This window comes from Candoia aspera, chromosome 4, assembly GCF_035149785.1.
Source record: "Candoia aspera isolate rCanAsp1 chromosome 4, rCanAsp1.hap2, whole genome shotgun sequence".
NCBI classification, from domain to species: domain Eukaryota; kingdom Metazoa; phylum Chordata; class Lepidosauria; order Squamata; family Boidae; genus Candoia; species Candoia aspera.
In genome coordinates this window covers 52,331,503-52,354,749 of record NC_086156.1, presented here as the reverse complement: position 1 = coordinate 52,354,749, position 23,247 = coordinate 52,331,503, and the positions used below count along the sequence as shown (strand labels likewise).

The window sequence follows — 23,247 nt, the reverse complement described above, 5'->3', positions numbered from 1 at the left end:
ATCCCCATTACTTCCGCAGGCTCAGCTTCCACTTGTCTTACTGTTGCCTAGTCTAAGGCTCTTCTTCATGTTTTCTGAAGTCATTTCCACACACTATTATACCTGCAGACCTACCAAGCTCCAGGCTGAAAGAAGGACTGAACAGCAACAGAAAGGTTGATGCAGAGCAGAAAGCAAAGGGTACTTTGTTTGTGCACTATCCAGAGTTACATCATGTGCTATGGGCAGCCATACAAACACAGACAGACACAGACACAAATACAAAGCAAGCAAGGACAGCTTCTCATCCAGGAGCTAGGCTGAAGCTCAAGCACTCAGATGAAGGAGGAACAGAGGGAAAGAAAAAGCAAAGAGAGGGAGGGAGGGGAGGCTTTAAACCTGAGAGTTAGGCCAAACCAACATTGCAACAGATGGGTAGTATGTGACCTTTAACTTTTTAAGTTTCAAAATAATGAACCATAGATGAAAATGATTAAGCATTAATATTAAACTCAAGTATTCTTATTTAAGTTACTTTTTAATATTGTTGTGATATATTCATATATTTTATATGCAACTATATTTTCACTTGAATAAAAGTATGTAACTTCTTAAGTTTTAAAAATAATTTTGGGAGCTTATAAATGTAAAGTATGTATGGACTTTTTTCAAAATTCACTGCACCCCTGGACCAAGGTTGCCTAGGCCAACCCAACTGCTGCCCAGAAAATGTCATGACTTGAGCATCTGCTTCCCTGGTTTATCTATTTATTTATTCAATTTCTATGGCTACTCAACTCAAACAAGTGCCTCTGGGCAGTGACCAATCAAAAAATCAATTAAAAACCAAATACAAACACAATACGAAGAATAAATATACACAGCAGCAAAACCCCCCACATAAATATAGTTGTTAATATAACCAGGAAACAGGGCCCTTCACACACCCGGGATCCTAGACCCAGGCACACAATCAGATCTTCAAGACCTTACAAGAGGCCAATAGGGTCAGGGCCATCCTAATCTCTGAAGGAAATGTTCCAGAGGGCAGGGGCAATGGCAGAGAAGGCACACCTCCTAGTCCCTGCCAGCCGACATGCCTTGGCTGACAGGACGCAGAGCATGCCCATCTTGCCGAACCGAATTGGATGGGTGGAAACAACTGGGAGAAGATGGTCCCTCAGGTAACCTGGTCCCAAGCCATAACCAGTACCTTGAATTGCACCCTGAAACACACTGGCAACCAATGCAGCTCATGAATTGCACCAGAAACACACTGGCAACCAATGCAATGGTGTTACAAATATCCAATACCATTTACTACCTGTGTAGCTGCATTCTGCATTAGTTGAAGCTTCCAAATGCTCTTCAAGGGCAGCCTCACACAGAGCACATTGCAGTAATCAAGATGGGAGGTTACTGGGGCATGAGTGACTGTGAGCAGAGCCTCCTGGTCCAGGAATGGCACAACTGGCGCACAACCTGAAGGTATGCAAAGGCCCTCTTAGCCACAGCTGCCATCTGCTCTTTAAGCATGAGCTGTGAGTCCAAGAGGACCCCCAGATTGCACACTGGGTCTGTCTGGGGCAGTGCCACCCAATCCAGGACCAAAGGCGGAAAAAGCCTTTACACTGGAAAGGCCCAATTACCCAAAGCCACTCTGTCTTGCTTTGGTTGAGCCAAAGCCCATTGTACCACCTCCAGGCCCTACAGCCTCCAGGCACTGGGACAGAGTATCTATGGCATCACTCAGATGGCCCACGGTGGAGATATAAAGCTGGGAATCATCAGCATACTGAAGATATTTCACCCCAAACCATCAGATCACCTCACCCAGCAGCCTCATGTTTAACAAGAAGGGAGAGAGGACCAAGCCCTGCAGCAACCCACAAAGTGGGGGCCATGGGCTGGTCCCACCATCAGCACCGACTGGAACTGACCCCGGAGGAAGGAGGAGAACCAGCACAACACCCCCAACTCCCAAAGCTGGTCCAGAAGGATACCATGATCGATAGTATCGAAGGCCACTGAGAGGTCAAGAAGAGCAAGGATGTACTTCCTCCATCTCGCACCCACCAGAGGTCATCCAAGAGCATGACCAATGCCGTCTCAGTCCCATAACCTGGCCTGAATCCTGACTGAAAGGGTCCATATAATCCGCTTCATCCAGGATCTCTGCAGCTGTCACACAATCACTTTCTCCACCGCCTTCCCTAAAAGGGGAAGGCTGGAGACTGGATGAAAACTGTCCAGACTAGTTGGGTCAATCTATGGCCCCTTGAGGAGAGGGCACACCAGGTTCAATGGGACTAAACTCCTCCAAGATAAACATGCAAGACTCAGCCCCCATAACCTCCACTGGATCTGCCCTAAAGTTGGACTCTAATGCAGAACAAATCTGAGCGACTTCATCTGCTAGACACACAGCATATTCCTCCCAGTGACCCTGTAGGTGAATCCTGGTATTACTCCCACCAAGGAGGGACTGGGTCACCCGAAACAGGGCCAGTGGGTGGCTATCTGCAGATGCAATAAGGGCAGAGAAATAATTGCATTTTGCCACCCTTACCACTACAAGGTAGGCTCTAATAGTGGCTCTAGCTCCTGTTCAATCGTCTTCGCTCTTTGTTGCTCCCCAGGGGTGCTCTCACCATCTCTTAGCTCTCCTCATCCCCCTCAGCTCGTCCATAAACCACAGAGAGTTCCGGGATCCATGGGTTCAGAGAGGCTACTGAGGCATAATCTGGTCCAAAGCTGCAGACATTCTCCCATTCCAAGTGGCCACCAAGGCTTTGGCCGGACCGTGTAGCAGACCTTCCGGAACAACCCCAAGCTTCCTCTGGAACCCAATCGGTCCATCAGTTATCTGAGGGGGCCAATCTAATAGGCCCAGCCTCCCTGTGGAGGGGGGTGGTGCCAGAGAACTGGAGGCTCGCCAGGGAGTGATCTGACCATGCAGGGGAGAAACCAATATCTCCCCCAAATCCAGAACATCCTGCCACTGCTCCAACAGAAAAATCAGTTCAGGCGTATGACCACTTTATGTGTTGAGCCCTAAATGACTTGGGAGAGGCCCATGGCTGTCATGGTGGTGATGAACTACTGAGCTATGTCAGACCCTTCCCCCAGGAAAGGCAAGTTGAAATTCCCCAAGACCATAAGCCTAGGTAACTCCACTGCCAATCCAGCCACAGAGTCAAGAAGCTCAGGTAGGGAGGTTGCTATGCAGTAGGGAGGCTGGTACAATAGCAACAGTCCCACCACCGAGACCCAATTACCCTTCTATAGCCCAAATGAACAAATAGGGTCTTGCACCTGGCAGTCTGAAGAACAGCACCCCTGGATGCCTCCCAAGTGTCTCAGATGACTACCACCACCCCACTGCCCCTACCGTGGGGTCTTGGCTGGTGTCACACCCAAAACCCAGCTGAGCACATCTCAGAAAGGGGAACTCCCCCTCCTAACTCAGCCAGGTCTTGGTAATGTATGCCAGGTCAACCTTCTCACTGACAGTCAAGTCATGAATGAGGATGGCCTTATTGCAGACTGACCTAGCATTCAGAAGCAGCAGCTGACAACCCAGGGCCTTAAAGGTCTGCCATCCAGGGCCTGGGAATGAGCTTGAGGGGCTGGAACGTTCCACAGGAACAATATACCTGTGGAACAGTCCCTATGAGCGGCCCTCCCCCATGTCCCATCATATCTCTCCCTACCCATCATTACTGGGATGTTATAGCCTACCCTCGTCCCTTCAGAGCCTTCCCCCTCCCCTGTCTATAAAGGTCCATGTTCAAGCTCTCACACACACCACTTACTCACACAACCAACCATGGGCCCCCTAAAACCAGAGGCACTTCTGCAGAGCACTCAGTGCCTCCAGCTAATCAGGGACCCACTTCACCCCCATATACCACCACACGGCCTGTTTAAGGATGCCCTGACATTTCACTCAGCAGTTTTATAGCACTTAATGAAATTATACTGGTTAAACTGCTCTCTTTGAGTACACACAATGCCAGGTTTAGAGGGAATGATGGCTGCAACTGAAGCAGGTCAGGATCCTGTGGGCTGCCCATCCCCTGAGCTATTTGTACTGAAGAGAAAGGCCACAGGGCCATGGCTCAGTTTGAACACTATAAACATGGTGTGGTGAAGTGAGAACTATATTACTCTTACTGAGATAACATCTTCCCAATTTATACACAGATCAAGAGAGATGCAAGGCTTTAAGCCTCAAAAAAGAACTGGAATTATTTGGCAAATATCTGAGTTGGTAGCCTCTGATTCTGTTACTGTTCTGTACTGTTCCAGCTGCAATCATGGGCATGTTCAAATAATTATTGCTAAGTAATCCAGATATAACTGTACTATTAGAGCATGTACTATTAGAACTCAGATTCTCTAACTGAAAGCAAAAGAATGTTAACTATAACCAGGTGCTGGGGGAAATTACAACCTATGTCAAGCACAGATTGCAAAGCTAACAGACTAAATAAAAGTGGCAAAGGATGATGTATCAGATTTTTCCAATTTAGTATTATAAATGTATCAGTTTCTGTCCAATACAGCATGTACCTGATGAAACAAGATTGGGTTTTTAATAGAGAAAATCTGTACAGATTTCTTTCCCAAGATTAACAACATGTAATGTCTTAGTTTACCAGTAATAACTTTTAACAATACAACTGTTTAATGAAATAATGTTGCATAGTTGCAGATGTCCACATTAAGGTTAGCGATCAAAGTGAATAATGCATACCACTCTAATTAAAGGTATATCTTAATGCCTACCTATTGGTGGTAACCTGCCCAAATCAACCAGAAAACAAAACTGTATTCTACTGTTACAAATTAAACTTGGTTTGTAACTATGGTAGCCCAAGCTAGAAAGCTGATAAACATTGGCAGAAAACATGAGAAAACATTAGCAGTGGAACTACAACAGGAAATCTGAGTTATTGAAGTCCTGCAATGTTAGGATTAGTTGTTACATGCCTGAACTGAGTCCACATCTTATGAAACTATTGTCATGCCTCATTCTTAGAAATGGAAGTGCTGGTAGCTGTTATTTTGGATTTCTAAGATCGTATCCACAATAGATTGCATACAATCTATCAATAAGAAAAGCTGATCTAATTTGTGTGTATGATGCCATAGACTGTGGACATTTAATGAACAGTGCACTTGACAGCTTTAATAAAACATAGCATTTGCCAGCAGAGATAATTAGAACTTGAAGCAGCAAAATTCTACTGTTTGGCAACAGAGATGAAACAACTTCATTAAAATGTACAGCTTCAGCAAATGAAAGGCAAGAAACCACTGGACCCTGAAGAATCAGCCTTCTCAAAACTAATTGCTTCAGTTCTTAAACAGGCCGGCTATGAAATACCAAGGGCATAACAAGGAAAGAAAAATAAAATAGAGGGCTAGTTTAGAAAACCATCTTCTAAAACTACTCTAGTATTTTTAGGGCCTAAACTTTTCAATGTACATCATGATGCACAACAATAAAAGAAAATATTTTTTAACCTGGACTGATGCATGAAAATAAAATACTGTAGAAAACATGAAGATAGTAATGAACCTGATACTAGGATTCATTCATTTTATAGGTTTTAGATTAAATCAACTTAGATAATAAGACGTTTATTTTTATGAGTTCAATTGATCAAAATACATTGTAAGGATTAATTTTGTATTTCTAATATAACTAAATTATTGGATGCCCTGACATTTTACTCAGCAGTTTTATAGCACTTAATGAAATTACACTGGTTAAACTGCAATTACCTGGGATATTGCTCTCTTTGAGTTTCTTTATGACCTTTGTTATCAAACATGACAATTACTCTAAAAGAGAAAAATGCTAGCTTCTATAAACACCATGATTTAGCAGCCATATCTTATTAAATATTGTCTATATTATCATTTGTATGAAAAATAATAAAACAAGTGTCAATGAGAGATATTTCCTTTCTGTAGAAGCTATTTTAACAGGATAAGAGCAAAGCTCTGTTCGGTATATCTACCACCCAATCTAAATACAGGAATAGCTCCTCTATAAACAAAAATTATCTTTTTGTGTTATAATATACCAAAGTAATGAAATAAAATCTGTTTGTAATTTTTCATGGAAATGATAAACAGAAATTATATTTTCTTTGCAATACAGGGCTCTTATCAAACACAGCATTCTTATAATTAACTCCCGACTCTTTCTCTGTAATGTGTTGGAATACTTATTCCATATCAATAACCTTATGTAGAGCCAGACTTTATTTTGATTTAAATATTTTACTCGAAAATAATATATTATGAAAACCTGGAATTTGGATGATAGCTTATTTTCCTTTCTCTTATGAAATAATTTGACAGATTCACTCTAGAATCCAAATAATTGCAGAGAAGATTCTCATTTCTTGTTCTCTAATTAAAAGAGCATTAAATTTTACACAGTACTTGTATCCATATACAAATCACTAGAATTGAGATGCTTGAAAGGAAATCTGAGGCAATGGGTTTTTAATTTGAATTTCTCTAACAACCAGAACCAATAAGTATTCTAGTCAGGTGAGAAGCATACCATTTTATAATCACAGAAAGATATTAAAATTGTTATTTCAGTTTGCGTCTGTATTGTTGAATCTATTAAATCTATAATACATTGCTGTGACATCTTTCAACAAAACTGAAAGAAAACCAGAAGAGTTAACAGAGTTCTGGGTTGCACTAGAAGAGGCACTATATCAAAGAGGCATGGAATTCTAATTCCCCTCTACTTGCAGTCTGGAGAGACCACACCTAGAGTACTGTGTACGATTCTGGGCACCACATTTCCAGAAAATATTGACAAGTTAGGGCTCAAAGATGATACAGGGACTTGAGGATGCGCCCTATGAGGATAGGATGAAGAAGCCTGGGATGGTCTCTCTAGAGAAAAGATGTGTTCCATTCTGTTAGCTTCTAGATAACTCTTCCTGCACCTACTGAGCACCATTATCTGAATAGCCCTTAAAGATAGAATCAAATGCATAATGTATCACTTGATATAATAACCGGCCAGAAAACAGTTTTAACTTTTTAAAGTTGTATGCTCAGAGCTTAATACAAATCAGTAAAAAGGCAAAGAATCAAGTCAAGAGTCAAGGGACTTTTGCTCAATAGCGAACAGACTAATAGTCATAATTACTTTGGAAGTCCCTATTGAAACAGATTTGTTTTGGAGGAAAAGTGCATTGAATATTGACTCATCCTTTATTGATTAAACAAAGGATTACAGTAAACCTTCATCTGCAAATCATAATTCTACTTCATATTATTTTATTTCCCAATATTTACATATACAGATTATTGTATTTAAGGATGTTTTCAATTTGTAATTGACAACCATGTTTCCAAGAGAAAACATCAACTGTATTTAGTTCCTAGCATATGTTTTGATGTCTCCAAAAAGTAACCTAATGGAATTCTGACAAAGAATTTAGATTAGCTGTAAGGCAAGATAATGCAATTTAATGTTTGAGAACGCATTGCAATTAAATCTAATCATGTTCCATTAAGCACGCTTTCACTTCTGTTTCTACAAAATTGTTTGATTAGGGTTCCTTAACTGTCTACTGAAATAAGCTTTTACACAATTTCTTCATTTTTCAAAATGCATTCCTCTTACAAATGGATAATTTACATTTTTTAAGTCTTGCAACTATACTAGGGTAACTGTTTGCAGAGGCACAGATTTTGTTTTCCTAGTTGCAGAAGAGATCATTAAGATATAATTAGACTCTTATTCATGAGCACGAGCATGCTTCTTACAGACATGCCATTCAGCCAATCAGCATCCTCTGGACCTGTATTGAATATGAAGGGCAGCACACATAATTTCCACTTCAGTCTCTGGAGAGTTCTACATTAAACAAACTGGACTACACATCTCTTTCTTTCTCTTTTGTTATTAATGGAATTTTATTCATGCCTCCAGTGTTTTTTCAAACTCTATTATTATCGATCAAAATTGCTAGACTACTTGCTTTCAGCAATATGCTACTGTACTGCCATCCAGATGCAAGTCTTAACGACAGCTATGTGTGGTGAATTTTAATCTCACTCTGCCTGAAACCTATTACAAGGCACACAAAAGTAGAAATGGTACTATTCAGGAAAATATAAATCAGTCCACTTATAAAATAACTAGCTTTTTCAGAAAATTGTTTTAAAAATTCAGTATTTTTTATATTTGCTGCAAAAAAGTTATACAAAAAATGTATGAATTTAACTAAAATATGTAACTGCCTTCTGAGCTTTTGCAGCTAAACTGAGACTGAGGCAGGTCCAGGACAGATCTTTCTCTGAAATTCTGGAGAGTTGTTTTCAATTTCCATACATAATACTAATTTACACTAATCTTCCACCAGACCCAGTAGAAGGAAGCTTCCTACTTTCATTCCTACAAAACCCTCAATTTCTATGAATTCACATTTTCAGCTCTGCCTATCCACAATATTCTGATGCCATGATTGTTGTTGTTGTTTATTCGTTTAGTCGCTTCCGACTCTTCGTGACTTCATGGACCAGCCCACGCCAGAGCTTCCTGTCGGTCGTCAACACCCCCAGCTCCCCCAGGGACGAGTCCATCAAGAAAAAAAAATCTGCCTGTTATTTTCTGGATCCTTGCCTGAATTTTAAATGGTACACTATCTGTTGTGCACCCCTTATATATGTATGCCCTGATCCTATAAATATGTCCTTGCTTTGTTAGATTGCAGATCATATATATGAAAATCATCAGATATGATTTACTAGGAATCAGGAGGAATTCATTTTCCTAAAGTCAGGTAAAAATACATATCCTCATCTATTCCCTCTGGACTTTGGGTCAATTAATTTATTTCAAAGCAACACCTAATAATTCTAAGGTTGACTACTTAATTTGTTGCAAATAGTACAAAAAGAAGTTCATTTCTTTATGATTAGTGAACTGTATGCAGGTGTCTGACAAAAGTGAAAGTGAAGGACAAAAGACCCTAACAGTATGGAAATCCATTTCTAATTTTTATTCCTAGAACTACTGAAAATGAAGTTATAAAAATCAAATCTATTTAGACAAAGCATATAATGGGAGATTAGCATTAGCAACTCCTTAGGCCAGTGATGGTAAACCTATGACATATGTGTCAAAGGTGACATGCCACAATGTTTTGGGTGACACACCAGCATTCACCAACACCCGACAACTATTCTCCGTTTGAGTTACCAAAGAAATTGAATGAACAAAAGGCACTGCAACTCCCCACAACCACCAATCTCCCCTCCATCTCTGCCCTTTTGTTGCCCTGTACCCGACTTTGCGGGGCGGCAAGCAGCCCCAGAACTGAGCAACTCTGGGGCTGCTTGCCACAACCCGGGAAGCCGCAGCTGCTCCAGCCACGTCCCAGCTGCAGTCACCCTCGCCACCTCCTAGACCCCTGCTGCCCTGCCCTCTGCCATCCCTGCCCTCTGCCACCTCTTGCACAAAGCTGGTTCTTGCAGAAGCCAGTTGCCATTTGCGCAAAGGGGCATGCCTTGGTGCTAAGGGGCATGAAGGGGCATCTTTGAGTGAAGGGGTGTGCTTTTGCTGGCTTCACGCAAAGCCGGTTCCTGGAGAAGTGGCTTCTCAACTGGCTTTACGCGAAGGGGCAATAACAATATATTTTTTTTAAATAAATGAATATGTAAAGAATCGTTTCTCTTTTGTTTTGTGGGGGGTGACATACCAGCAGAGTCAAGTTAGGCATTTTCCGAATTTTTGACGCGCCAAGCCCAAAAAGTTTGGCATCACTGACTTACAGGAACTCTTTACACAAAGGGTAAATGCAGTCCAGTTATTTTGGATTACAAATCTCCTTATCCCTAGTAACCTAAGACCAGTGGTGTTAAGAATGAAACTGACATTTCCCAGGTTCAAGAGAAATCAATATATCAATGCAAGTAGCCCTCACTTACCGACCATTCGTTTAGCAACAATTTGATGTTGCAACAGTGCTGAATGAGTGGTACCTATAACTGGTCCTCAAAGTTCTAGCCGTTGCAGCCCACTTGAGGTCACATGATCATGATTCAGTTATTTGGCAACTGGCTCACACAACAGTTGTAGAATCCACCAGTCATGTGATCATCATTTCCAGCTTTTCCTGACAACTTTCCACAAGCAAAGTCAATGGGGAAGCTGGCAGGGAAGGTCACAAGTCGTTCGGCTAAGTCTCCCACACCTGGAAGCAGCCACCCCCAGGCCTGAAATCACTTGTGTGTCCGGCTGCAACCACCATGCCCCACCCCCACCCATAAGCAGCCACCCCCAGGCCTGAAAACACCTACACATGCTGCTGCATCCACCTGTGCCCCCTTCCCCACCAGGTAGCAGCCACCCCTGGGCCCAAAAACGCTGGCACCACTGCAGCCACCCGCTCACACTGCTGCAGCCACCCATGCACCCTTCCCCACCCAGCAGCAGCTACTTACCTGCCTGCCAGCCTCCTTGCAAACTGCCTGGGACTTGCAACTTCCTGCTGGCTTCCCCACTGACTTTGGTTGTTGGAAGCTGGCAGCAAGTTCTAAGGATATCCTCGCTTAACGAACCGCAATCCTCGCTTAACTATGGCAATGGGGACTGCTGGGATTGCTGTCACTAAGTGATGTGGTCACATGGCATCATGCTTTATGACCGCATTGCTTAGGCTTCCGGTCCCAATTACTGTCATTAAGCGAAGACTACCTGTTTATCTCAGCTGCCCTCTGCCAGCTTTGAAGAGAATGGCAAAATTCCTGTTAGCTTAAAAAAAGGAGGAAGACACCTAAGACTCAGAATTCTGTAGTGTGTGTGTGTGTGTGTGTGTACACAGACATATATATATGTAAACTTGGATAACTATACATTGCAATTGGCAGAACTTGCATTTCATGAGAATACATTCTAGTCTGCAATAAAGAACTTGATCTAGTTGGGTTGTGTCTTGTGAGCTTTTGTGAAGCCAAGTCCTGAACAAGAGGTCAGCATCTAGAGAGCTGACATTTTCAGTTCCACATGGGGAAAACCCTGACAAGTAGGTGTTCTAACAAAAAACATTTGGAGAATAAACTGCTTTCACATTAAGCAATAATTAAGAGAGCCTACAGGACAGGCTACCCAACTAATTACAAGCCCAATAGGTCAGTTCTTGACAGTCATCTAGGAAGGACACCACTGCTTTTTATATAGTAAATCCTCAGTTGCTTGGAAAATGCAAACCTTTCCTTCTTTGCTGATTACATAAAAGTTCCCATTTAAACATATATTTTTAGTTATTACTAAAGCTATTATTCACTTTAGAGCTTTAAAACAGGTAAAACTTATTTCTTCAATAAATTAACATTAAGTATGGTAGCAGGAAAAAAATGTGTTCTGAGACAGCATTAAAAATTGATCCAAAAACATATACATTTATATATATATGCACAAATAAACAGATTAGTGAAATCCATGAATTTGTTACTTTTTTTAATGAATATGGAGAGAAATAGTTAAAATATTTCATTTGAAGGTACTCATTTCTCAATGAAATTAAATTAATACTTTGTTTTCCTTAACATTACATCAACATTAAAAATGGATACAAGGAGTCTTGGATAATTCCTGAATTTAAAGTTTAAAAATTAATAAACTAAGAAAAGGCACATCTCTAAGATTTAGGCTTCTTTTTGGAAATTGACATTAACACAGTATTTTTCTGTCATCCATCTTTCCCAGTCTAACAACTCATACATATTAATTTCATTTCACAGAAGAAATGCAATAAATTTAGCATGAGCTCTGCTGCTGATGTAAGCTAGCATGAATTAGCCATGGAACTTGCTAATGTAAGTAATGTTATGATCTGAATACTGTCAAAAACATTATTCTTTTATCAGTAATTGTCAGGCAAACTAAGACAAAATGTAAAAATCCACTGTACCTATATCTTGGGGCTATCCTTGAAGAGTATCTGGAAGCTACAGAAGCAGTTTTGAGGGCCACAAGGATGGCGCATATAACACCTTTACTATGCAAGCTGCACTGGGTGCCACTTTGCTTCTGGGTCCAATTCAAGGTGTTCGTTATTACCTTTAAAACCCTACATGGCATGGGTCCAGGTTACCTGAGAGACTGCCTCACCCCATTACATCGACCCGTCCCACCTGTTCAGGCAGAAAGGGCATATTACGGACCCTGTCCATGAAAGATTGTTGCTTGGCGGGGTCCAGGAAGAGGGCTTCTCTGCCAATGGCCCCCACCCTGTGGAATATGTTACGCCCAGAGGTGAGGCAGGCCCCCACACTCCCAGCCTTCCGAAAGGGAGTGAAGACCTGACTTTGCCACCTTGCTTGGGGTGGGAGGAGAGATAGTCAATCACGGGGGTGGTTGGCGCCTTGATGAGGCCGAGGAATTTTATTGAGACTGTTTGTTCCTCCAACTTAGATTTTATATTTTATATTTATATTTTTATGATGAATCTGTTTTTACGGTATTTTAATCTTTTATTATTTTAATCTGATTGTAAACCACCCAGAGTCGCTTTGGCGAGATGGGCAGTGAAGAAAAGTGAAGAATGAATGAATGAATGAATGAATGAATGAATGAATGAATGAATGAATATCTTCATAAGTTTTTAGATTATTAATGAGTGCAATTACATGAGATCTTGATTCACAAATTCTTCAGGTTTCTACACCATTAAGATGAATGTGCTGTTATTTATTTTACTTAGCCAAAAATTAGATATATAATGTTTTCCTTTGACAGAACAAACAGAAGTCTCTAACCATGATTGCTTGATAGGTGTCCAGATTCACAGTGCACTAAAGGACTGTTCCTTGAATTTGTCTAGAACAGCTCTTTTATGGAAGTTCCAAATCATTTTTCTACATTGATTTTTTTTCTTGACATGGTGCAGGAACTCAGTAATGGAACTGTCCCAGAGAAATATATAGTAATAGAAGAGAATACCTGTAGCTCAGGGTTGAACTGTGGAGTCCTTGGTGCTCTCTGAGCTTGGTTATTTGCTTGCAGATCTTTCACTGTTGGACTAGGGAATACACTTATGATGCTACCTAGTCAGGTCTGCAAGCAAACAACCAAGCTCAGAGAGTATCAAGGACCCACAAATACATAGAAAACCTAAAGCACCTGTATAAATCCCATATGCACTAATTAGTAACTCCTCTGGATTTTAGCCCATGCATATAATTCAAGATATGTCATTCATATTTTTTGAAATAATATTTTTAGATCATCTGATTTAGTCTGATTTTTATGGGGTTGCTGTATATAAATCTTTCTCACAATGTTTGGATATATCAGGGGACGTGTGCAAAAGTCAGAGACCTGGAGCCACTATATATTACTTCCTATACATTACTACCTAGAAACTGGGTAATCCTGGAAAAAGATGCAGCTTCTTTATTGAGTCGCAGACAGACAATGTATTCATATTCATACATTCCTTGTAGTTGCGTAAAACTGTATATACATCTTCACAGTGTACTTTTTCTTATTGCTGAGCTAGGCAATCACATCTGAGACTGAGGTTTTCTATGACTATTTTTTTTATTTTACACCATTTTATAAAAGAGTGGTAATCAAACTAAAATACAAATCAACAGAGAATTGCAATTTCTATAGAAAGTAACACTACAAAATTAGTCCAATAAGATTGCCCAATCTTTCTGAGAAAATAACATATCTCAAAGATCATACAAGAAAGCAGAATAGTTAGTAGTATTTTAAAGTTATTTTAAAATCACGTGCTTAAAAATATATTCTTACCAGGATAACTTGAAAAATTGTTGGAACAAGGTGGATTTCTTCAAGCAGTCTGTGGGAACACCAAAATACATCATTAAATAATTAAGCAGCAAGCAATGAGAAAAAGTTTGTTTCTATAATAATACAGGTAGTCCTCACTTACTGACTGCTTGTTCACCGACTGTTCGAACTTACAACAGTGCTGAAAAACTTGCTGAATTGCGATCATGTGACCACTGGAACGTTGCAACAGCTGCAACTTTGAGGACGGTCATAAAGCTACTTTTTCAGTGCTGTTGTAAGTTTGAACAGTTGCTGAACGAGCGATCAGTAAAAGAGGACTACCTGTATTATATATGACAGTCACAGTATCCCACAGTCATGTGATCGCTATTTGCAACCTTCACAGCCAGCTTCCCACAAGCAAAGTCAATGGGGAAACTGGCAGGAAGTCACAAGTTGCAGTCACATGATATCATGCTTAATGACCCCTGGCGAATCACTTAACAGCCACAGACAGAACCAACATCATAAGTCAGCATAGTCACATGATGTGCTTAATGACCATGCCACTTAGCGATGGAGTTGCTGGTCCCAACTGTGATTGGTAAGTGAGGACTACCTGTAAGTGTATTATAATCATAAATCATAGAAACAAAATATGGATATACAATATATGTCACATAACAAGATACTCAGCATAAGATAAATTCAGTCAGCTGTGCATGGTAACAGAAATTATGCAACATTTAGCCACTTGTTTGGAAACAGCTGGTTCTCAAGCTGATAAAAAAGAAAGAAAAAAGAAAATATATAATTTATCCATCCATCCTACTTGTCTTTTTTTCCCCCTTATGATAACATTATATACACGAGATGGATATCTCTGTAAAAAGAACTGTGAGTCTTTGTTGCTAAATTCTGTGCCCCAGAACCTTAACCTGTGACTACAATTTTAATTAGACAAGTCCCATCAAATCTATTAAAATATATGAAATGCAATGCTTCTTTGGAAATTATTCCTTGACTTACATCACTGTTGTGAAGAAAGTTAATGGAAAAGTACATACAGTAATACAGAAATATAACTATCAGTTTTTTAAAATGTAAAATCAGTCTTTAAAAATATATTAATTTACTTAATTATAAATCCATCACATGGGCAAGATAGTCGATAAAAAACTGACATGTATATGCTAAAATTGCACCATACTGAAATAACATTTTTGTGGTACCTTGCGTGCCTAAAATCATAAATTTATGAAGACCCTCCCCATGAATAAAACTATTTCACCAGCTGGTAGGATGCTATCAAATATCACTGGCAGTCGGACTTCCGGTGGGAACATGGTGGACTGAACAGCTGTGCCTGCAAACTCCGCAGGCAGAACTGGCATTGTGGCAGTTTTTTTGGGCTCAGGCTGGCTCCTCCTGAAGCCCAGGAGTGTTTTTCCAGACCAAGGAAAACACTCGGAATTGACCCATTTGTCCTCCGGACAGTGAGTTTCAGCCAGGAGAACGTAAACAGCATCTGCGATCAACGAGTAAGACTTGCCAGGAGACTGGGATATCACCATTTCCAAGCTGCGCTGCAGCTTTAAAGGGACATTAAGTCCAGCCACCCCATTTCTAAAGCACGCAATATTTTTTTTTAAGTTTTTTTACCCTTAGAGAGGCTTTCTACATTAAGGAGAAACATCTCTCTTGGTGCTTAATTCATTTTTGTGATTAATTAAAAAAAATATTTTTAAAGCTTTGGATTTTGCTTTCCATCCAATAGTAAGGAGGGTTGAGAGTGTGTTATTGTCTCCCTGTTATTATTTTTGTGCTAATTTTGAAGATTATTGCATTTTTCCTACACATTGAATCTGACATTCTGAACTTTTACTTTCTTGCTGCTACTTTCTCTGGGAACTGCCTGTGATCTTACCTTAACTCAGTTCAGAAATTTTCCATTACCTTTCATTTCTGCCGATTAAGTATCTAGAGGGCACCATAACTTACTGCCTCAGACATGGAGGATCTTTACAAGGCTTTCTCTGACTTTCACTGAGATATTAAAGCAAATACTAAGCAGATTTTTTCTGATTCCTGCCAAGTTATTATGCAAGACATTCAGAGCATTGTGGAAAATATGTGGTCTAAAATGGTCTAAAATCTGGTTGGGGATATTGTGGATGAAACTGAAGAATCTAACAGCGATGGAAATCTCTCTCCTAAGAATGAGATTCAGGCTTCTGTTGAAATCCTGAATGAAACTGACAATTTATTATTTATTTTTTTATTTTTCAAATTTCTGTTACCAGCCATCTCCCCCAAAAAGGGAGACTCTTGGCAGTTTGGAGTAAAATCAACAATAAAAACCATAAAAATATAAATTACAGTATAAACAAACCAATAAATAAGAATAAAATAGATACAAAGTCCAAGGGGTGAAGATCTTATTCATTGGGGAGGGATCTACAGTGCCAGCCACTCCCAAAAAGAACTATTGCCCCTCCCACCCCAGGTGAGGTGGCAGAACCAGGTTTTCAAGTTCTTCCGGAAGGCTGGGAGTAAGGGGGCCTGCCTCACCTCCAGGGGCAGAATGTTCCAGAGAGTGAGTGCCACTGTAGAGAAGGCCTCACCCACCTCCTGGACCCCGCCAAGTGGAATTCCCTTACCGGCAGGGTCCACAGCATGCCCTCTTTGAATGACCGGGTGGGATGGGTCAATGTTATAGGGATGAAACAGTCCCTCAGGTAACCTGGCCCCATGCCATGTAAAGCTTTAAAGGTCATAACCAACACCTTGAATTGGACCTGGAAGCAAACTGGCACCCAGTGCAGCTCGCGCAGCAGTGGTGTCACATGTGCCGATCTTAGGGCACCAATAACTGCCTGCGTGGCCGCATTCTGGAACAGCTGAAGCTTCCAGATACTCTTCAAGGGTAGCCCCATGTAGAATGCATTGCAATAGTCTATATGGGAGATGACCAGGGCATGAGTGACTGTTCGGAGGGCGTCTCGATCCAGGAAAGGGCGTAACTGGCGCACAACACAGAGTTGCACAAAGGCCCTTCTGGCCACGACTGCCATCTGCTCTTTGAGCAGGAGTCATGAGTCCAAAAGGACCCCCAAGTTACGCACCAGGTCTGAATGGGGCAGTGCAACCCCATCCAGAACTAAGGATGATAACTTCCCGGATACACAGGAGCTGTCAACCCACAGCTACACCATCTTACCAGGGTACAGCTGAAGCCTGTTGTTCCCCATCCAGGCCCCCACAACCCCCAGGCACTGAGAAAGGGCAGCCACCACATCATGTACCACGCCCAGGATGGAGATATATAACTGAGTATCATCAGCTTATTGATGATACCTCATCCTGTGCTGATGGATGATCTCACCCAGTGGTTTCATGTAGATGTTAAACAGGAGAGGGGAGAGAACTGAACCCTGCAGGACCCCACACAAGAGGGTTCAAGGGTCGGATCTCTCATCTCCTATCACCACCAACTGGGACCAGCCCTGGAGGAAGGAGGTGAATCAGCATAAACTATGCTGCCTACCCCCAACTTCCTGAGCTGACTCAAAAGGATACCATGGTCGATGGTATCAAAAGCTGCTGAAAGGTCAAGAAGAGCCAGGATGGATGCACTCCCTCCATCGTGCTCCTGCCAGAGATCATCCATAAGTGCAACCAATGTAGTCTCTGTCCCATATCCTGGCCTGAAACCTGACTGGAAGGGGTCCAGATAATCCATTTCATCCAGAATCCTCTGGAGTTGTAACACCACCACTTTCTCAACCACCTTCCCCAAAAAAGGGAGGTGGGAGACAGGATGGAAATTGTCCAACACAGTAGGGTCCAGTGATGGTTTCTTGAGGAGTGGGTGTACCAGTGCCTCCTTGAAGGCAGCTGGAAACACCCCCCCCCCTCCAGGATGAGAGTTCTTCAGTTCAATGCTGAACTGAAGAACTTAAACAGAGAAAATGAGCTGCAGGACATGAGTGAATTTGACTTTCTGATGTAATGTTATGGAAAAGAAGGGGTTATTATGTATGGGAGGTTTTTTTGAAGAGAATTCTGTGTTGGTGAGGGGACAGTTAGGCTGTTTGATTTCTTTAAAAAACAATGGTATTTAGTGATTTTTATAATGTGCTAAGGGGTTGACTTGTAGAAATAATGTGATTTTGGTTTAATTTAGAGTGAGGGATTGATTATGGAAAGTTGCTGCATATCCTTGATGTTTAAAGTCGGAAGTCACTTCTTTTTGTAATCTATTTAAAATTTTGCTCATGTTTTCACACTTTTTAGTTCTTTTTTTGGTAGTTTTTTTCTGTATCTCTTATCTTTTTCTGAAATTTAATAAAATTCTTTAAAAAATATATTGTTGGCAGTTGATTTCCATGGATTTAGCCATCTAAAACTCTTTGCCTGAACAAGGAATCAGAGAAGAACACTATCAAAGTTTCCTCTAGGCCTTGTTCCCCACTTTGCCTGGGGGAACCTGCAATAGATTTGCTCAGGGAAAGTTGGACTGAGTTTTGACAATAGTTCTACGATACAATTATGCTGTCAAAACCCAATGCAGACTTGCCCAAGGAAATTGGGAATACCCAAGAAGGAGTGCTTTTTATCTCTGTGGGTTGGGCTTCAATTAGTTCAAACCAGTAATTAAGTAAACTAACCATAATTATTTTGATTATATCCAAGATTGTGTCTAGTATGTTAAAAAAAATCATAGTAAAAACAAATACTAACTAGTGTAATGTGTGAACTCAACCACATTCATGCAATGGAACTGAATCTATTAAATATATGCTTACCATTCAATTAAATAGACATTTCACTATAAAAACAATAAAAGGTATTTTGACATTAACTTGTAGACTACTTCACCTTACTAGACATATTTGATGAAATAGATTTGAGTCCATGAAAGCTTCTGTCATAATTAACCTGTTGGTCTCTTATAATATCATAAGATGCTATTATTTGTGCTGCAATATGCTAATATAGTTATTTTTCTGGAAAATTTAACTATGAATCATGAAAAAAAGAATAACATTCCAATATGTTACACTAAAACCATGTACAAAATTTAAGAAAATACTCTGTCACCTCAAATCACAATTTCTACTCAGTATTATTCTATCAGAATTGCCAGTTTATCAGTTGACAATGTACTGCTATAGATAATTAATCAGGAGTCCCATCATGCTCAATAGAGCTTACTCCTTGGTAACTGTATTTAAGATTGAATACATAATGACAGTAATATTTGATGCCCAGGATCTAAAGCATGCCATAAAGATTTTGAATTCATAGGATTTTAGGTTCATTTCCCTCAAAACAGCAATTCCCCGGAAATCTACTTTTTAGATCGAGGAAGCCAGTAGTATTTGGTGTCCAGACAAGTAGAGGGTTATTTTTTTCAAAGAGGAGACTGGGGTCAAAAAATCCAAGTCTAATTAGCTGTCTGTACTGTGCCTGATAAAAGGAGAGCTTCCTTACCCTATAAAAGCAGGGTTGTATTCTGTAATGGAAATCAGCAGCTTCAGGGCATAAGCTGGTACTGGGTCAGGTGCCATTAAAATCTGTTCAAATCTAGCTCAAAAGGAAGCATATGACAAAAAGATAAGCATTTCAAGCATAATTTTCTGTGAGAAAAGTTGTTTAATACCACTCTATCTTGAAATGTAAACAGCTTCTATCTCTGATTAAACTCCTATCACTTCTACTTGATTGATAAGGGGATAGATATTACCCAAGCAGTGAATATTGTGGCTGATACAGATACTTTGTTTTTATAATCTGTTTTAAGTCAGATACACACACTATAGCCAGCAGCTTCTCAGGATGGTTTCAGAATGCTAAAGGAACTCATGAAATATTGTAAACCATTAAAAATCCTTCATTCTTTAATGTAACAGCATTGTGTGGAAACAGATGCAGTAAGAATGAGAACAATATAAACCAAACATAGTAAGTATAGTTAGAAATATTATCTGCAACGTCATAAATAATTAAACATTGTTCCCAGTTCCAATCATCCTGAGAAAAATCAGCCTGTGGTTCATGACCAAGATGTTGAGTTGTCTATACTTTACCCTGCATAAGGTAAAGAAGCATCTTACATAAAAACAGAATTGCATAATAATAGTTGCTTTACAACAGGGCAGAATTATTCTAGCTTGAGGGCAAAATCATTCTTATAAGGGTAGAGCTGTTACTATCTACTAGTTTTTACAAGGAACCTTTCAATATATGTATGTACCTCTATCTATACATCCATCTATCAATTCATCCATTCACCCCATAAATTGGTTAAATAAATAAATAGGGTGAAAGGCTCTACAAGTTTCTTACATTGTGACTAGCAGACAAAAACATGTTATACCTTATCACGATTAGCATCTCTCGTACTTTTGCCATAAAAACCAAGCAATATTTTAGAAAAGTACAGATGAACCAGCTTTGATTTGGTACTTACTGAGGCAACAATGAGTTCCTAATGAGACACAGAAGTTTGTTGTTTGAATTAAGATTCTCTTTCTCTTCTGCAGTGACCTTGTGACTTAGAAGTAGTGAAGTAGTTTCTGTGAGCAATCGCAAGCTGAAGAGTCTCCATTCCACTAGAAAAATCAATGTAACAAGAACGTTATCACATTTGTGTCTAATTAAAGCAAAAGGAGTATCTTAGCTGACGTGGCTATGTATTTACCATTTTGACTGAAGACCAAGGAAATTAAAGGCGGCAGGACATAATCCATAATCTAAAGAGAAGCATAATAAATGTCTGGTTCAGAATACTCATACATTTAAAAAATGTAAATCTTATAATAGCAGTCTCCATTCAGTTCTCCATGATAATCTTTATTCATATATCTGATCAACCATATTTAATTGTAACTATAATGAAAATTAATCTACTCTTTTTTATGAAAGGAAGTATCAATATAAAAGCTAATAAGTACATTGTACAAATGGATTCTTTCTGTATTATTTATGAGAACATGTGATGTTCATTCTGAACATTTGTATCTCGTTTTTCATTTTTAGGATTGGTACAAAATATTTTTTGTATTTATGTGATGCTTACATAATATATACTACCTCTTTAATGAAATGGATGCTATTACCAATTAAGTTCAGTAGTTTTTCTTGTCTAGTGAAGTTTCCCCTAGAAAACTGTGGCACATATGACCTCGAGGATCCAAGATCTATTTTTTAATAAACTGAAAATGCCCACCATATCTTTTCAGATTGCACTGTGGCTCATTCTGCTGTTTACCTTGACTGAATACAAAATATAAACTATCCAACAAACATAATGGTTAAGAAAAAACAGCAACAGATTGTTGAGCTCAGCAAATTGATCCCTTGAGAACAAAAATTCTGCCACTTTACTGCTTAAATCCAAAACCTAGCAGCTGAGGTTAAGAAAGTGTTAAATATTATAAAGTAGTGTGACTATTATTGTCAGCTTTCTTGATAAAAGTCAACAGTGATACGAAAAAAATGCTTTCTGATGAAGGTATGCCTAAGGACTGTAAAGCTCTTAATTCTTTTTTTGTCAGGTCGACTTCGTTGCTGATCAAGAATGTAATCAAGAGTCATGTATTTTGAAACAGCTCATGTCCACTTTCTGTCTGGTACCACAGTGATAAACAGTACACACAAACTAAGCATGCTTTTATCAAATCAAATGATTTATTACAGCCAAAAGGCCAGAAAACCTGAGGAAATTCTTTCTTTCTCCATATGAGTTATGCTCAATATATTTCAACTGTTATCTTATTTCTAAACTTCATATTTTAGACGTTTTACTTGTTTATCATCACCACTGATGCCTGAGACATATTGTCACTGCAGGAACTGATATCAGGAGAGTTAATAGAAAGTATTATCATATAAATTCTAATAATCTTTATGGGGCTCTTAATTTTCAATCTATCTTTCTGATCTAGCAGCCATTTGCTATTTACTGTCAATCTAAGACAAATAACAATTACAGATGCAAAACAGAATTGGATATAATGGTCTAATCCATCAAAACAAAAATCAGGCCTCATAGGACTCTCCTGTGATTATTTCTGCATCATCAAGGAAATCATGGGGGGTAGGGCAGGGGGAGAGGAAAAATGTAACAGAAAGAAAATTGGGAGAAATAATGAAGGGTTAATTGTTCTCAGAAATGGTAGTTGATTGAACACACCTTGTTTAAATTAAGTGAGATTGGGTTATGAGCATTTACTGCATTAGAAAACATTCTCTAAGTAAGAGGATGCTCTATTAGCAATGCTCTATTACTCTATAATGCTGTTACAAGAAATTCATACACCCTTTGAGTGCAAGAACAGTAACTCAATTTATACCAATTATACCTATTAGGCCCACTGAAAAGCTATTGTGGATCTTTATGCAAATCAGTAAATAAGCACCTTGGGTCAGAATGCATATTTGCTTTAAATGCTTGCAAAACAACTACTACATTTACATTTTTAATTTCAAGACATTTTTATCACCTACATTGTTCTCTGCTTTCATTAACATTTTTAACTGATACACAATCAAACATAAACCACTAGTTTCAGTCATAAAATATACACCATAATCACATGTTCCTGTGAATATATTTTCAGGTGGATGTCAATTAACAATAACGATTAAATTGAAAATTAATATGGTGCTTATCTAGTTCTAGTGGTACGTCTGCTTAATTTTTTTAAACTATACCACAATTAGGAGGATGTGCAGGGGGCAATTGGGTTGGTAGGATCTGCTGAGTGCTGGAGGCAGAAACAGCTCAGTGGCCTAGGCCCTGCTTTGGTGTGAGGAGAGGTAGGAACAACACCGTGGTGATGGATAGAGAATTGGAGGGAGAAGGGGTGGGCCTTACTTGGGGAATGTGGTACCACTGTTTGGTAGCAGGGTCATGTTCTGACCCCTGTGCTCTGCCCCAGCTCTTGGTCACTGAACCATCAGAGTTTTGGCTGCTACTACTAAATGCCAGGTCTGCTTGTAATGAGGCCTCCCTCATTTGTGATTTGATCACAGAGGAGAGGGCAGACCACTAATGCATTACCAAGGGAAGGGTTGCCCTCTTGGAGGCATCCATTTGGGTTTTGGGAGTGGCATCAGCTGAAACTCCAGGGCAGGGGTGTGGAGTGGCCCTGGTCATCCAGGACACTTTGGTGGCATTCAGATGTGTTGCCCCACAGGTGACTGGATGTGAAACCCTGTTTGTTAAGTTGGGCTTTAGGGATCAGATGGAATTGTTGCTTTTGTACTAACCTCCCTGCTGCATAACAACTGCCCTGCCTGAGCTCTTGGATTCTGTGGCTGGGTTGATGGTGGAGTTTCCCAGGCTTATGGTCTTCGAGGTAGGTAGAATCAGAAGCAGCTTGGGAATTCATGGCCACCATGGCAGCCATGGATCTGACCCAAGAAGTTGAGGGCCCAACACATACTGGTGGTCAAACTTT

The 23,247-nt window shown here is 39.9% G+C and overlaps 1 protein-coding gene across 1 annotated transcript in view; it reads right to left on the bottom strand.

Annotated features, from left to right (window-relative positions):
• Positions 1–23,247, bottom strand: part of ULK4 (unc-51 like kinase 4) — a 214,459-nt gene that overhangs the window by 92,907 nt on the left and 98,305 nt on the right. The window contains exons 27-30 of the mRNA XM_063304147.1: positions 20,484–20,535; positions 20,253–20,394; positions 19,274–19,366; positions 13,796–13,844 (exon numbers count right to left, since the gene is read on the bottom strand). Of these exons, the coding sequence (XP_063160217.1) occupies positions 13,796–13,844; positions 19,274–19,366; positions 20,253–20,394; positions 20,484–20,535 (336 nt within the window). The remainder of the gene's footprint in view (positions 1–13,795; positions 13,845–19,273; positions 19,367–20,252; positions 20,395–20,483; positions 20,536–23,247) is intronic.